Raw genomic sequence first — 15,568 nt, 5'->3', positions numbered from 1 at the left:
ATTGAGATCTACATTAAATAGAACCGTCCCATTTGTCCACATTCTGCTGTTTTTGCAGCAGCCACATATTTCAAAGTTTTAGAGGATTGAGAATAAATTTTAAAATCCAAAAAGAATCCTCTACTTTGACCATCATCAAAGAATTCTCAACTGTTATCTACCTCTGTGTAAGCAAGAGTAAATGGATCCTGTTTATCCAGAGACCTCTATCACCGGAAAATGCCAGGGATGCCACGGCTATCCCTGACAAGCTCATGCAGGGCCAGGGGTAGCATCAGCCTCACCCTCTCCACTCGGCCTCTCTGGATCTGTGAGAAATATATTTAAAGATCAGTCCAAGGATAATCAGTTCTCAGGGAAATGGTGCAATTTCTTTATTCTTTCTCCAAAAAAAGCAGAGGTCTCAACAAATCTCTCTTAAAAGAACACAGACGTGTCTATAAAATGACCTTGACCAAACCTTGACCTTTCTTTTAGAAAGTACCTGAAAACATTTAAGAAAATGCATGGAAAAAAAATGCATGGAAAGGAGCAAAATGGAGGAAAAGTTACAACCCCAAATCTATATAAAAAGGGGGCAAAGTGTCCAGCAGGCCAGGGTGAAGAAAGGCCTTGAGAAAGGAGAAGATCCTGCCATGGCCAACCTGATACAGTGCAGAAGAGAAAATCAGGCCCTTTTGCATGAAACAGGCATGAGGAGTAAGCAGATAGCATGATGTATCTGGACTGAACAAACAGCAATGTAGACAGGTCCAGCTATCTGTGCAAACCTGGAGTAGGGCTGGGCCTGCAGGGTCTGTGTTGGGAGCAGGGAGGGCCAGACCACTCTCTCAAAGACCTCAGCACCAGCCTCACCTTTTCCTCAGCTGTCTTGTGACTGGTTTTCCAGGAAGAACTCCCTGCCTTTAAGGAGGAGGCGGACGCATTAGGGAAAAAGGCAAAGTTAAGAACCCACCCTGTAAAAATGTATATACACAGAAATGACAAAGGAGGTAGCAAAACTCAAAAGGGGAAGAGAAAAACCATGAAAACCAAGGATGAAAATCATATTGAACAAAGGGCTGTGAGGTCTGAGCTGAGGGAAGTGAAAAGTTCAACAGTAAAATAAAGACCACAGCAAAGGTGACACAACATACATAAAAATGGTGTCACTTAAAGGATCTGAGTAGATAGAAAAAATACACTGATTTCATAAGAACTTTCCTGAAAAAAAGAGTGTCAAATCTATGATTAGAAGTGCACACAATTTCCCTCAGAGAAATGAATTCAACTCCTCAATAGTAAGATATCACCTATTGAAGTTATTGGACAGTGAGGATACCAAATCCCATCACTTCAAAGGGTAAAAAAAAGCCAGCTTCTGATTTCTCCAGGGGAGAGAGAGGAAGACCATGGGGAAGAGTTTTGGGAAGACAAAGTGTGCTCCATTATTTTTATATGCACATTATTGCTGAGAAGTGAAAACAACAGCCAAATGTCTTTGAACATGGAATGTCTACTTCAGGGAGTAGCCGCCTGTGGAACTCTTGGGGAAGGACGTACACTAGAATGACATCAGCTAGCCAGGAAATGAATGAATACGTGGCAAAAAGATTGTCCATGAGCATTGAGTCTTTTCAGTGTAGACCTGCATCTAACAAAACTGATGCTTATGGCTACAGAACAGGATGTCACAAAGTATGATAATGGAGACGCTACAGAACAAACTAGAGTTGGGAGGTGAATCTTCCATTTCTGGAAATATGGCAGGCTAGTTATTTTGACCTATTCTCTCTCTAAAACCACTGAAATTGTTGGAAAATAAACCTCTAACCACAAATTGCCCTTGAGGACCTGAAGCTGAGATCACATCCCCTCAGTGGCTCAAGCCCAAGCCATTTAGAGAGAGAGGTCTCAAATGGTTACTGCTTCCAGGAGCCAGGCAGAGGCAAAATACATCCTCTCTGGAGGGTCGTACCTTCATCCTAGTTCTCAAAGAACTCCCAGGTAGTTTTCTAGATAATTTTCCAGAAAAATAAGCAGCTCATAGGAAAAAATTACCAAGCATACAAAGAAGCAAGGAATTGTGAAAGGAACCTCAGGAGTAACATACCCAAAGACTTCAGATTGTGAAATTATTTGAACAAATTTTCTGTGTTTAAAGACAAGCCAGCATATTTGAATAATAAAATTTCTAGAAACAAAGTAAAACATAATTGCATCAAAAAGAAGAAAATATCTAAGAATACACTTAACCAAGGAAGTGACAGACCTGTACTCTGAAAACTATAAGACACTGATGAAGGAAACTGAAGATGACACAAATAGAAAGCTATTCTATGCTCATGGATTAGAAAAGTTAATATTATTAAAATATCCATACATACCACTCAAAGAAGTCTACAGATTCAATGCAATTCCTATTAAAATACCAATAGCACTTTTCACAAACTAGGATAGATAATACTAAAATTTATATGGACCCACAGAAGACCCCAAATAGCCAAAGCAACCTTGAGAAAGGAGAACGAAGCTGGAAGTATTTTAAGATATACTAGCAAGCTATAATAAAACGATATGGTACAAAAATGGACACATTGATTAATGGAACAGAACAGAGAGCCCAGAAATAAACCCATGCTTATCTGGTCAATCTAACAAAGGAGGCAAGAATATATGATGGGGGAATGAGTGTCTTTAGTAAATGGTGCTGGGAAAACTGGACCACTTCCTTACACTACACACAAAAATAAACTCAAAATGGGTTACAGACCTAAATGTGAGATCTGAGATCATAAAACTCCTAGAAGAGACCATAGGCAGTAATCTCAACATCAGCTTTAACAACATTTTTTTTCTGGATATGTCTTCTTAGGCAAGGGAGTCGCAAGTCAACTATTGGGACTACACTCAAATGAAAACTCTTTACACAGCAAAGGAGCAAACAAAATGAAAAGGCAACCTACTGAATGGGAGAAGATATTTGCAAATGACAGATCTAATAAGGAGTTAATATCCAAAATATATGAAGAACTTACACAACTCAACACCAAAAAAATCCAATTAAAACATGGGCAGAGGATCTGAATGGACATTTCCCAAAGACCTGCAGATGACCAACAGACACATGAAAAGATGCTCAACATCACTGACTATCAGGGAAATGCAAATCAAAACCACAATGAGATACCACCTCATGCATCAGAATGGCTAGTCTGCAAAAACTAAGCAATAACAAGTGTTGGTGAGGATGTGGAGGAAACAGTTCCTCCCGCACTGCTGGTGGGAATGTAAGTTGGTGCAGCCGCTGTGGAAAACAGTACCGAGGTTCCTCAAAACATTAAAATGGAATTATCATATGATTCAGTAATTCTACTACTGGGGATTTACCCAAAGAAAACGATAACACTAATTTGCAAAGATGTATGCACCTGTATGTTTATCACAGCATTATTTACAAAAGCCAAGGCATGGAATCAGCCCAGGGTCCATAGGCAGATGGGTGGATAAAGAAGATGTGGCAGAGATGTACAATGGAATATTACTTGGCCATAAACAAGAAGGAGATCCTAGAGGGTATTATACTAAGTGAAATACGGCAGAGAAAGACAAAGACCTTTTGACTTCACTTGTGGAATCTAAATGTGTAATCTAAAAAAAAACAAACAAAAAACAAACCACAAGTGAACAAATAAAGCAGAAACCAATCCATAAATAGAGAACAAAACTGGTGGTTGCCAGAGGGGAGAGAAGTAGGAGAATGGACAAAAATGTGTGAAGGGGAGTGGGGGGGGGCACAGGCTTCCAGTTATGTAATGAATACAAAATGGGGATGAGAGGCACAACAGGGAATACAGTCCAGGCTACGAGGCTACGGTCATGGCGTGCATGGTGACAGACGGGAGTGACACTTGTGAGCACAGCCTCAGTACGGAGTGGTCAGGTGCCTGTGTTGTGCACCCGAAACTAATGTAACATTCTGCGTCAGCTGTACTTCAATGTAAGAAAAAAGTAAAATACAGTTGAATGTAAGTGCAAACTGTGCGAAGCTAATTGTAGTTTTATACCATTTATGTAAATTGAAGTATTCCATATGTTCTTTGGATATCTATGTAAAAGTATTGAAAAGGCTCCATAAAAATATCACCACCAACCCACAAAAGTGATTGTATCTGAGGTAGTCACAGTGACTTTGTCTGGACTGCTCTGTTTTTCCTATTTTTTTTTTTTAAAAGGAAACAGTGCAAAAAATAAAAATAAAAAAAATTAAAGGAAACAGTGCATATCCTCTGAGACTTAAGTAGGCACATGCGTAGAAAAACATGGAGATCACAACGGGTTGTTTCTGTGTAGTATAGATGTGGGTGAATTCTAGATTATTTTCACTTTTCCATGTTTTAAATGTCTTAAGAATTCATGACAACAAAAAGGAAAATAATTTCAAGTTTTGGGCCAAAGAACAAAGCAGAAGGGGAAGTGTAGGTTATTTTAAAAATATAAATATTGAGAACAGTACAAATCAGACCCAGTGAGCACAGACAATGCAGTGTTTGGAGGGAAATTCCTAGACTCTTATGCTTATTTGGTAATGTATACATAAAATAAATAAATGAAGTATGAACAGAAATGAGGTAAGGGTCTAAGAAGTTAGAGAAATAAACCTAAGGATGGAAAGAAATGATAAAAGGAGAAAAGAATACATTAGAGAAATGAATAGCTATCATTTAGCAGAGACTCATCACACTGCAGGCTAATGTTAGATACTTTCGTGCAATGGCCACGAAGCCCCAAGAGGCAGGTGCACTGTCCGGCATGTGCTGGGGACACCGAGGGGGTGCTTCTGCGGCCGAAGGGCAGGGACCAGGAGGCCACACTGCCTACCAGGCCCCCAGCCAGCTCCTGTGGGTGGGCTGGGGCTGCCGAGGAGCCAGGGAACGCTAATAAGACACAGGCCGGGAAGGGACAAAACAGCATCCAGACTCAAGAAACCAGAAAAAGGGAGGTGGATTCCTACTTCATTTTATACACCACCATCCATGGCAGATGGATCAAACATTTCACTGTAAGAAAAAAAAAAAGATCATCAAAGAATAAGAGACAAAAATGCCTGAATTCTTTGGGTGTCCTTTCTGAGAGGACAATGAGATGGCAGGGGACACGAAAAGACAGTCCACGAAAAGGGAAAAAAGAACCCCACAAATGGATCTTAAGCCGTCAAAAAGAGGTTTTGCCTCATTTATGGAAAGAAAAATGTAGATACATTTATTTTACCTATCGGCAAAAGTAAGCAAAATCTTTGAATGCCGTGTTGGTGGGGAGTTGGGGAGTAGAAATCTGCAGGACTCTTTTTGGGGCTGTTCCACTTAATCAGATCATACGGCCATTGTGCTCCCAGGACGCTACCCCACAGATGTCCTCTGCGCAGCCCCGAGGTCCCCGGGCAAGGACACGTCTGTCTGATGCAGCAAATGATTGGAAACAACCCACGTGGCTCTCAGCAAAGGACAGGATGCATAATTTATGGGATGGTTCCACAATGAAACACAAAAGTAGCCAAAACAATGAGGTGGACCCTTGTAGCACCGATCGGGAATGAGCAGAGCGCCAGAGAGGCCGGGGTGGGCTGCCATTTGAGTTCCAAACAAGAATCTAAGATGACAAAAGAGTGCCAGCAAGCTGGCAGGTGCTGAAGGTGGGTGTCGGGCAGATGGCGTTTCATTGCATTCTTTTCTCCAATTTTGCATGTTTGAAAATTCCCAAATTTTCAATAATCTCTCTCTGTAGAGAGAGACAGAGTAGAAATGAGGCCTTCACCCATATTCCAAGCTGCAGCTTACGAAAGCCTAGTGACCATGCTTCTGGGAAAGGAAGCCTGGTGGCGGAGGTCGGGGGGAGACCAATTGTTTTCTAAGGAACCCTTTGTACTGTTGGAATTTGTAATTATGGGCACACCTGACCTATTAAAAAACATAAAGGGTAAAATAAAATAGGCATCACTTTTTTCATGAAAGGCTTGCATGCTTCTAGGAACCTCCTAAATGAGTGGAAAGCAAACACCCCTTAGAGTACTGTCATCGTTTGAACGGCCTTCCTCTAAGTTACTCCTCTCCAGAGAGATACGGGTGCATTCGCACGTGACAGATGCTTTTAAGGACATCGGGTGGGTTTGTCGTATGAGTAACGGCGGGTAGGATATGAAACCAGAGAAATTTTGGTTGAGCTTTCTGGGAGTGCTGCGCAGGTGGCGGGGAGAGGTCAGCAGGTGTCCAAGACCTTGGTAGCTGCATTTTAGGTTGACAGGAGGAAGGGACTCAGATTTTTATGAATCCGTGACTCATGGAATGGGACGGCCCCAGGGGAATAACCGACGCTGTGACAAGGCTTATTGCTCTACTACTTAAAATTCACAGCCACTCCGCAGATTCCCCTCACATCTATGCTCAAGGGGCTGGACGTAGGTGTGCCCGGAGATGCACAAGCCATGGGTGCCTTCTGAAGTGGGACAGGGCAAGTAGCAAGGTTACTCCGGGCCGAGGGAGCAGGTGAGCGTGGAGGCCCCCGGGAGGACCGCGGAAAACACGGGCCAGGAGGCATCTCGGAGGGCATGTGGGTGAGGGTGATACGTGGAAAGCGGCGTTCAGGCATGGGGCCGAGGGGGACACTTTCCAGCACGTGAGCTCAGGGGTTAGCTTCGGGTCGCCTGGCGGAATGAAGGCTTTTATAAGGATCAGCTTCGCTGTATCTCATCTCGCTTCCTTGGGAGAACATCTTGACCCGTGGATTTCCCTTTCTCATTACATATTGGCATTTCTGATCGGAAAGGACCTAAATCATCAGATTCTCAGGCCCTGTGAGTGTTGTTTTAAATATCAGATGCCCACACGGGCCAGAAGAAGGGGTCACACAAGTCCTTACTCATTTGAATGCTTGAGTTCATTCCGTTGGAGAAGACTTGAAAGTCAGGGCTCAACCTCAGAAGCTCAGTTAATTTGTTTCGCTCACATCTGTATCCCAAAGCATTGCGATGAGTAGTTGTTGTTCACCAGTAATGGCCAGGGAGGTGGGGGGACGGCTCAGTGCCCCATTTTGGGGAGGGTTGGGGGAGGGGCGGTCTGGGGCTCCTTGAATTAGATGCCCCCTCCCTCCCCCCTGGGGCCACTGGAGCCACGCTGGGTCGATCCACAGCCTTTTCTCGGCAGAGCCTGCACAAGATCAGCCGGTCTCGTTTTACAAAATGTGGTTTGTTGTACGTTCCACAGACACAGACAAGGTGTTGATTAGGAGAAATGTCCTGCCAGGAACACGGGACCAAGAATCTCCACCTCTACTGAAAATGCACGCAAGCCTTCTTGGTATTCCCAGTGCAGCTCCAGGGCTGCCCTGGTTCTGAACAAGGACTGGCTCCAGGACAGATCAGTTAGGACACGCAGAATGCTAGTGTTACAGGCAAAGGAAAAGAGAAATGCAGGCTTCTCTTGTTACGGTCTGAAGCCTCCACTAGATGCCAGAAGGTCCCCCACTCCCCACCTTGTATGAGGCAACAATGAATGAAACATTGCCGAGGTGGTCAGGGGCCTGAACTATGCTGTTACAGTCTTCACCGTTGACCAGAACAGTCTCTGCCTCCCTCCAGCTACCCAGCTGGCGGTGCCTCTCTACCCAAGCTGGGCGTGGGGTGGAGGGGGGGCTTCCCTGGGCCTCGGTTCCTTGGTTCAGCCTCTGTAAAGTGGGGCTGAGGGCGCCATCCGCTCCCAGGCTCTGCAAGACCGTCAGAAACGTCCGTGAAGGGCTGGGCTCAGGACTACCAGCCATGTGATTGGTGTTCAATACATGTTTTCTATTTTACAACAATCTAAGATGCAAATAGAAAGCTCCTTACACCAAAACAATCAGTAAAATAACACATTCAAACATGTATGTGCACACATAAATACATTTTTACACTATTTGGTTATAAAATAAAACCAGAAATTAATCCTTTTGTTGCCGTTTCGATGACATTTCTGCAGCCCAGACAAGCAGTGCCAGAAATAGGGTTGGCAAATGTTCCCATGGGCCTACCAGCTCTTTCAGGACAAGACTTTGATTCAGCAAAAATCAGTCTAAAGGATGGATCCAACTGTCCTTTTGTTTTCGGTTCCTATTATTTTGGAAAAACAATCCCAGCCAGTCAGTTCAGTATTAGAATTCACTGGTAAGAGTGCACGGAGGGAAAGCACTTCCTTGTATTTTCCCAGGAAACTAAGGGCTTAAAAAAATAAACATATTTGGCACCCTAAGCCAAATATGACCACACATCAGCAGGTATGGTTCACATGCCATTTTATGAGGCAATCCTTAAAATAAAATTCAGAGAAATGCTAAGAAAATGACACTCCCATGAAGTTTTTGCTCTTTAGAAGAATGGCCCGGCTATGGATTGAAGGTGCCTCTTATACTCCCTTTAGAATCCTGGCACATTTCAATTTGACAGCAGAAAATTGCATTTCAATCTGCCGCTACTTAGCACAGCCCTCTCTAGATGTAATTTTCTGTGAGCAGAAATATCTTTTTCATTTTTCTCTTTTTGGCAGAAATATCTATTTCTTAGATGTGACATTGAAGACGTTTTTATTTAAACTTTAAACCAATTCATTAGGCCAATTAATCAGAATAACCCGCATAAAGGAATTCAGGTGGATATGTTCTAGAAATCTAATGAAAACCCCATGAGTTTGTCCCTATTGGTCCTTCTTCTCTTCGAGGAGCAAAATTACACACCCTGGTGTTAAGAATATGAGTGGTCTTCATATTTTCCAGTCTTTTGGGGGGTCCCACTTAATTGTTCAGTTCAGACTTAGTGGCTTGACAACCTTTCTTAGGTGACAGGGGGACGCTCCATCTGCACCCACACTCTTATCAGGCTCCCGCCTCCCCCCAGGCCCCAACCTGACACCTGCTCCAGACTACTGTCCAGATCCTGTCCCGGCATCTCACACCTGACCCTGCAGGGGCTGTCCTCTCCCTGGAAATCAGCAGCTCCATCCTTCTCTAACACTCTTGGCACTGGCTCTAGGCCACGGTGGTGATGCATGCTTCCCTGAACATTGGAGGATGTCCTAAGGACCGGCACAGAGGAAAGGAAACTGTAAAACCTGGTGTCAGATGTTCCCCCTCCAGGGGTCCCGAGCTCACCCAGTATTCCTGGGGCCTCTCAGGAAGAGGCCTTCCTCCTGGAAGTCAGCTCACTTGACTCCACACACGAAGTCTGTGGTCAAGAAAGTGATCCTTCCACTGGATTCTGTGCAGCTCTTCAACTGCCAGGTGCCCACCTCTTGTCTCCCGGGCCTTGGTGTCAGCCTGGAGCCTGCCACCTTATGTGGCTTCCTCCTGAGAAGGTCCTTGCAGACTTCTGCTCGAGACCCACCCTTCCCAGGCATTGTGTTTTCTCCCCTTTGTACACATTACTCTACTTAAAAAAATTACCAAAACGGTAGAATTGACTTTCTGTGTGGCCGGGGGAGCACAGAGTTGAGAGATGTTTGACACTTTGTAGTCAGAGGAAAAACAACAGAGAATGTCTGAAGGATGACCATTGCCAGGTCTCTCAAAGCCTCTGGGATCCATGCACAGACTTCCTTTCCTTCCTCTTCACTCCCTGCCAGATCTAGAGATGAACTACCCAGCAGCGAGCACAGAAGTCACTGGGTGCTTCCAGAGTGGCCTGAAGGATGCAAATCTCCACAGATTGGTCTGGTCCCCCCATCAAGTGCGTGCCCCTTTAGGGCAGGGCAAGCTCAAGGCCACACACGGTACGAGCATCCTGTGATGCTCCTCTGCCCCCTGTGCTTGCCCCCCCTGCACAAGCACACAACTGTCCACGGTCACACGCCTCTGTGACCCCGCTGTCCTCCTTTTACTGTCCTGTTCCCAAGATCGCCTTCTGCCTTTCATGATCTGGGGGAGCGGGGGGGGACATGGCAGCTAGATGAACAACCGCATTAAGTTGCCTCTAAAATAGCTGGCAGGATGAAAAGGAAACGAAAAGTTCGTTTCCTTGACCGAGGCTGACGAGTTAGGTTGAGAAGCTTGCGTCGCAAGGGCCATTTGGCCAAGAAGGAAATGGCACACAGGAAGGGTGTTATGTGCAGACAAGTGAGGGAGCTGATCCCAGTGTCCTTGGTTTCTATAAATCAAACAGAACGTGTGATGGAAAGATCAAATGTTTTCTATAAAGACCTGACTTTGACCCTTTCGATGTGAGGTATATATTGCGTCCATGAGAACGTTTTCCTTTGGGAAAGTTTGGACAAATGAAGCACAGCTAGCCAGGTAGCTGTCTTTGTCAAGCTGCGAGGGGCAGGGCACGGGGACTCGAAAGTACCCGACATCAGTCAGTGGGTTCAATCTGTGCTGCCAAGCACGAGCCACCTCCCAATATTTGCCACACCTGCATGGAATTAATTTCAGTTCTCTATGTGTGATGGGAGAGAAAGCGCGAGCCTAATCTATATCATATGTCTCGGAAAAGCTCCAGACAGACACCAGCCTGGAGTGAGAAATGTGGATTTTTTCAGTTCCTAATGTTTAAAGGGTAACATTTCCTTCGTTTCATAAAACAGAACGAAGGCCTTTTTTCAGGGCCTGTTTTTAAAGGAAATCTTGAGGGAGTGCCTTCTGTAGGCATTCACTGCTGTCAGGAAAAAAAAGATACCAGCAAGTGGAAATATCTTGCCTCAGATCCCATGGTCTGTTAAAGGCAGTCCCAGTTTGACATGGTGCAAAGGCGAGTTGCTTGAAGAGAGACATAAAAAGCCAAAGTCTGAGGGAATCTGTGGGGAAGGGGTTGGCGGCCCCGTGGATATCTGAAATTTGCATGTGAAGTATCAAGGCCTGGTGCGTTTTCTGAGATTTCATAGCTTTCATCAGATTCTCGAATAAGTCCATCGCCCAGAAAAATTTAGGACATGCCCACTGCCTTCCTTCTCACAGTAAATCCAAGACAGGTTAGACAGACACTTGTAAAAGAATTCTCAACAGCCCACAAAATAAACGAAGAGGCTAGAGGTAGATCCTGACTGGCAGTGAAATGAAAGAGGACTTTGTAAGCACCGAGAATTTCTTCACAAGGTGAAGAAATTTAATATTCAAAGTGGGAATTCCTTTTATACCCCAAAATATCATAAATGAAATGAAAAGATAAATTAAGGAAATGTTTACAATAGATTACTGGGAGAGGGTAAGTACTCTGAAGGAGAAAATGAACCCTTACAAATTGGGAAGAAAAATTCTCTCTCAAATAGAAAAACATAGGCTAAGGGTAGGGACAGATAGTTCATACAACAAATACAGTTAATGGCAGCTTTCTGCTGGAGCTGGCTGGTGCTAGCTCAGGTCCGCCAATTCTCTGCTCCTCCTTTAGTGACATCACGTTGATAGCATGGAATTGGCCATGGCGGGATTTTTTTTTTTTTTTTTTTTTATTGCAGAGAAATCACTGACAAATCAAGCCTTTTTTGGGTCCTTTTTGTTTTTTGATGGCCAATTTAGTGCTATTCCATTGGTTAAGAGATATATAAAAAGCAGTTCAAATGTACCAGTAATCAGAGAAATAGAAAAAAAAATGAGGTCTGGACAAGATGGAACAAGTACACCTCACCCTAGACCTCCTGCAAATTGCAACAAAAACGTCTGGAGAAAATCCATAAAGCAACTGACTGAGACTCTGAAAGTTGGAGAAAAATAAATGGACTGGCTGTGGATCTCAGAACTCAAGAACTACCCAATACTGAGTTCTTGTTTTTGTTTTTGCCATTTTTATATCTTGGCCTGTGCTCTGGAGAGGTTCCCAATCTGGAAATGCCAACAGCACCAGAGCAAAAGGAGGCCCAAGGAAAGCCTTCTGTCTCCAGCCAATAGATGGGAACGGGGTGACTCTGTAAGAGAGAAACATCTTGACCATACCTGACCTTACTCCAGCTCTAGGTGGGCACCAGAAAAAGCCATCCCCTCCACCCCCAGCTGGCCACCACATCCTGGAAATGGCAGAGACCTGCTTCTCAATCCGGTGTACCATGACAGGCCACATCTCTTCCCTGGAACAGAGACTGTAGGCTGAACTTTTCAGTGGATTTCTTACTGCCACAGAGGCCAGAAGGAAGTAGAACATTTTTCAATGTTGAAGGAACAGTCAACCCAGAATTGGATATCCAGTGAAAATATCCTTCAGGAGCTAAGGTGAAGTAGACAGTTTTGGATGAAGGAAAACCAAAGAACTTGTTCACCAGTGGACCTGCTTTAACAGAATAGCTGAAGTTTCTCAGACAGAAAGGAAATGATAAGAGAAAGAAACCCAGGAATAAAGGAAGGAGAGAAAGGGTGCATATATGAGTAGAAATAGTAGACCACTCTTAAGTTTTAAAACTTAGGCTTGATGGTTGAAAGCTAAATTACAGCATCTGAAGTGATTCTCAGTGCACATAAAGCTAATAGTTAGACATCTATGTGATAAAGGGAGAAGGATAAAGAGACCTCAAAGATGGTAACGTTTTTACATTCCACTTGAAGTGATAACGTACTGATACTAGCAGACTGTGATAAATTATGCACATATGGTGTAATCTTTACTGCAGCTTTTCAGTTGGGTGATTTTGCCCACCTGGGGACATCTGGCAATGTTTGGAGACATGGTTGCATGTGCTACTGCCAACTACTTTGTAGAAACCAAGATGCTCCTAGACATTCTACAATACACAGGACAGTCCCACACAACCAAGAGTTATCCAGCCCCAACTGCTGATAATGCTGAGGTTGAGAAACCCTGCCCAACAGCAAAGTATACAGAGACATATCTCAAAACCACTACAGATCAATCAGCAGGGAATACTAAAAACGTGTTCAACTAACCTAAAGGAATTCAGGGAGGAGGAGTACAATAAACAAAAATCAGAGGGAACAAACAGTATTAAAATGGTAGACAAACTCTAACACATCCATAATTGCATTAAAAGTAAATGCCCTAAACACACCTATTAAAAGACACTGACTGACAGAACGGATGGGCCCAGCTACATATGGTCTCTGAGGAACTCATTTCCACTACGACGACATAGGAAAGTTAAGTGTAGAAAGGTGGCAACAGACATGTCTTACAAACACGAATCAAAAGAAAACAGAAGTGGATATATGAGATAAAGTGACCTTGGAACAAAGATGATACCCAGAACTAAAGAGGGACATGACGTAATGATAAAAGGGTACATTCACCAAGAAAACACAACAATCCTAACTACGTGTACCACAAACACGAGAGTTTCAAAATACGTGAAGGAAAACCTGATGGAATGAAAAGAAACAGATTCATTGCTAAAAACATCAACATCCCCTTTCAGTAAGTGATGGAACCGCTAGCCAGAAAAAATGAGATTTTTAAAATATCAAATGGGCAAAACTTTGAAATGGTAATACTTAGAACTAGCAGAGTCATGGAGAGACAGATGCTCTGTAATAATGTGGAAACATAAATATACATAGGAGTCCTGAAAAAGTATTTATTTTATATATTAAGAGGCATAAAAGAGTTATAGTACTTTTTAACCCAGTATTTTCACTTTTAGGAATCTCTCGTAAGGGAACCATTAAAGTGTTCCAAAATTTATCTGTCTAGACCTTCACAACACAGCTATTTATAACAGTGAAACTTTGAGAGGTCCAGACTTGCCCACTAATTGGCAGGTGCTTAAAAAAGTATTCCACATACACATATAGTGCTATTGTTAAAGTGACATGTTAAAGACTTTTTAGTGCTATGGTATATAGGAATAATTCTAAGGCAAAAAATTAGCATATAAAGCAATGTGCATATAGAATAATCTAAATTATGTTAAAAATACACATGTAATTGTTAAATAGAAACATTACAAAAAAAAGAAACATTACAAAAAAAAAGAAACATTACAAAAAGTATGACAATGATAAGCAGTGAAAAATTATCAGGGATTATTTCTCTGTGTTTTGCATGTGCTTGTTTTTACTGCCTGCCCGCCCTCCCCCCACCACCCCCGGGTTTCTTTTCATGAAATGATGTCTTATTCATGGTCATAGCAAACAGAAACCATTAACTTCCATGATAGCATAGAAAAGAGATGATAGACACAAAGGATTGAACATCGTGCTTCATCTGGTGTTGGGGACACTCAATGGGTGGTGAAATTCTTGTGAATAATTTTGAAAATGGAAAAAGGGTAAGAAAGTCTGCCCGCTAATATTCCTGAGGTGACCATCTTTTGACCTATCGTCCAGGCCTCGCTATTCGAAGTGTCCCTGCCATTCTCACAAGTGTCTTGGTTTAGGCGGTAAGTTGCACGGGTGCCCTGACTGTTCCGATCACAGAAATATTCCTGATAAAATGCACCTGTGTGGACGATACACCGAGGACGGCGCTCAATGCTTCACGTGGCTCATCCCACTTGACCATCTGGGAGCTGAGTCATCTGCACCTTCTAGAGGCCCCGCAAGTAGACCAACTAGACACACTCGTGGCGGAGTCTGGACTCGAATGACACCCATCACCTTAGCTGAGGGGGCCGTACCTGGATCTGCCGGAGGGCAGGGTTGGCCGGCAGGGGTCTGGCGGGGACGAGGGGCGCACGAGGAACCTTCTGGAGGGGTGGGAGCACTCGCTGAGGCGATCCTGGCGGAGGGGCGTCATGGGCCTGGAGGGGCCCGCTGATGTCAACGTTCTGACACTGTGGCCACCTCCTGGTAGTGTCCTGCGGGGGTGAAGCAAAAGCCATGGTGTCACGGGCCTCACCACTGCTCAGAGGCAGCGGTGCCCGCTAGTGCAGCTCCACGACAGGGAATCTATCCTTATTTGTTTAAACGTCACAGGTGGAGCAGAGGCACCCTTCCCTCCAACCCAATCTGGAACAGCGGGACCGGTTTCTACAGGAATTAAAAAAAAAAAAAAAACTGGTCTCATCCATCAAGAAAGAGGCACAGGGTACTTGGGCCGGGGGGAGGAGTGCCAACCAGTATGAGGCCACAGACCAGATCTTAAGGAAAGGATGAAGGAGCTGTGAACCGAGGGTGATGCCCTCCAGGCTCAGTGAGAACTGAGGAAACTCCTGGCAAGGAGGACGGAAGCTTCTGGAAGCTGCAGTGCCCCTGCTCTTAGGGCAGATCAGAACAGATACCTCATGCCCCTGGCCCTCCCTCTTTTCTTCCTTTCTCTCTTTCTAAAAACAGCTTTCTTGAGGTTCCACAGAGAGACAGCTAATTGCACGTAATGAAACCATACAAAGTGGATAATTTTGACATGTGTCTAACCAATGAAAACATCACCATAAGCTAGATAATGAACATATATCCACGTCATCCTTCCCTCCCACTCCTCCCCACCGCCTCTTCCTTGCAACTCCTGATCTGCTTTCTGCCCCTATAAAATAGTTTGTATTTTCTAGAATTTCACATAAATGGAATCATGGAAGTGTGTGTGTGTGTGTGTGTGTGTGTGTGTGTGTGTTTCCCCCTCTGGGCTTTTTTTACTTGGGCATAATCATCTTGAGATTCATCCATCCTGTTGTATATATTAGAAGTTCATTCTTTCTTA

General features: G+C 44.0%; 1 protein-coding gene across 1 annotated transcript in view; it reads right to left on the bottom strand.

Annotated features, from left to right (window-relative positions):
* ADAM12 (ADAM metallopeptidase domain 12) overlaps positions 1–15,568 on the bottom strand; it is a 329,912-nt gene that overhangs the window by 9,910 nt on the left and 304,434 nt on the right. The window contains exon 21 of the mRNA XM_072804906.1: positions 14,550–14,729. Coding sequence (XP_072661007.1) covers positions 14,550–14,729 — 180 coding nt within the window. The remainder of the gene's footprint in view (positions 1–14,549; positions 14,730–15,568) is intronic.

This window comes from Canis lupus, chromosome 29 (genome assembly GCF_048164855.1).
Source record: "Canis lupus baileyi chromosome 29, mCanLup2.hap1, whole genome shotgun sequence".
In the NCBI taxonomy this organism is placed as follows: domain Eukaryota; kingdom Metazoa; phylum Chordata; class Mammalia; order Carnivora; family Canidae; genus Canis; species Canis lupus.
The sequence above is the reverse complement of the archived record's forward strand: the minus strand, read 5'-3'. Positions and strand labels throughout refer to the sequence as shown.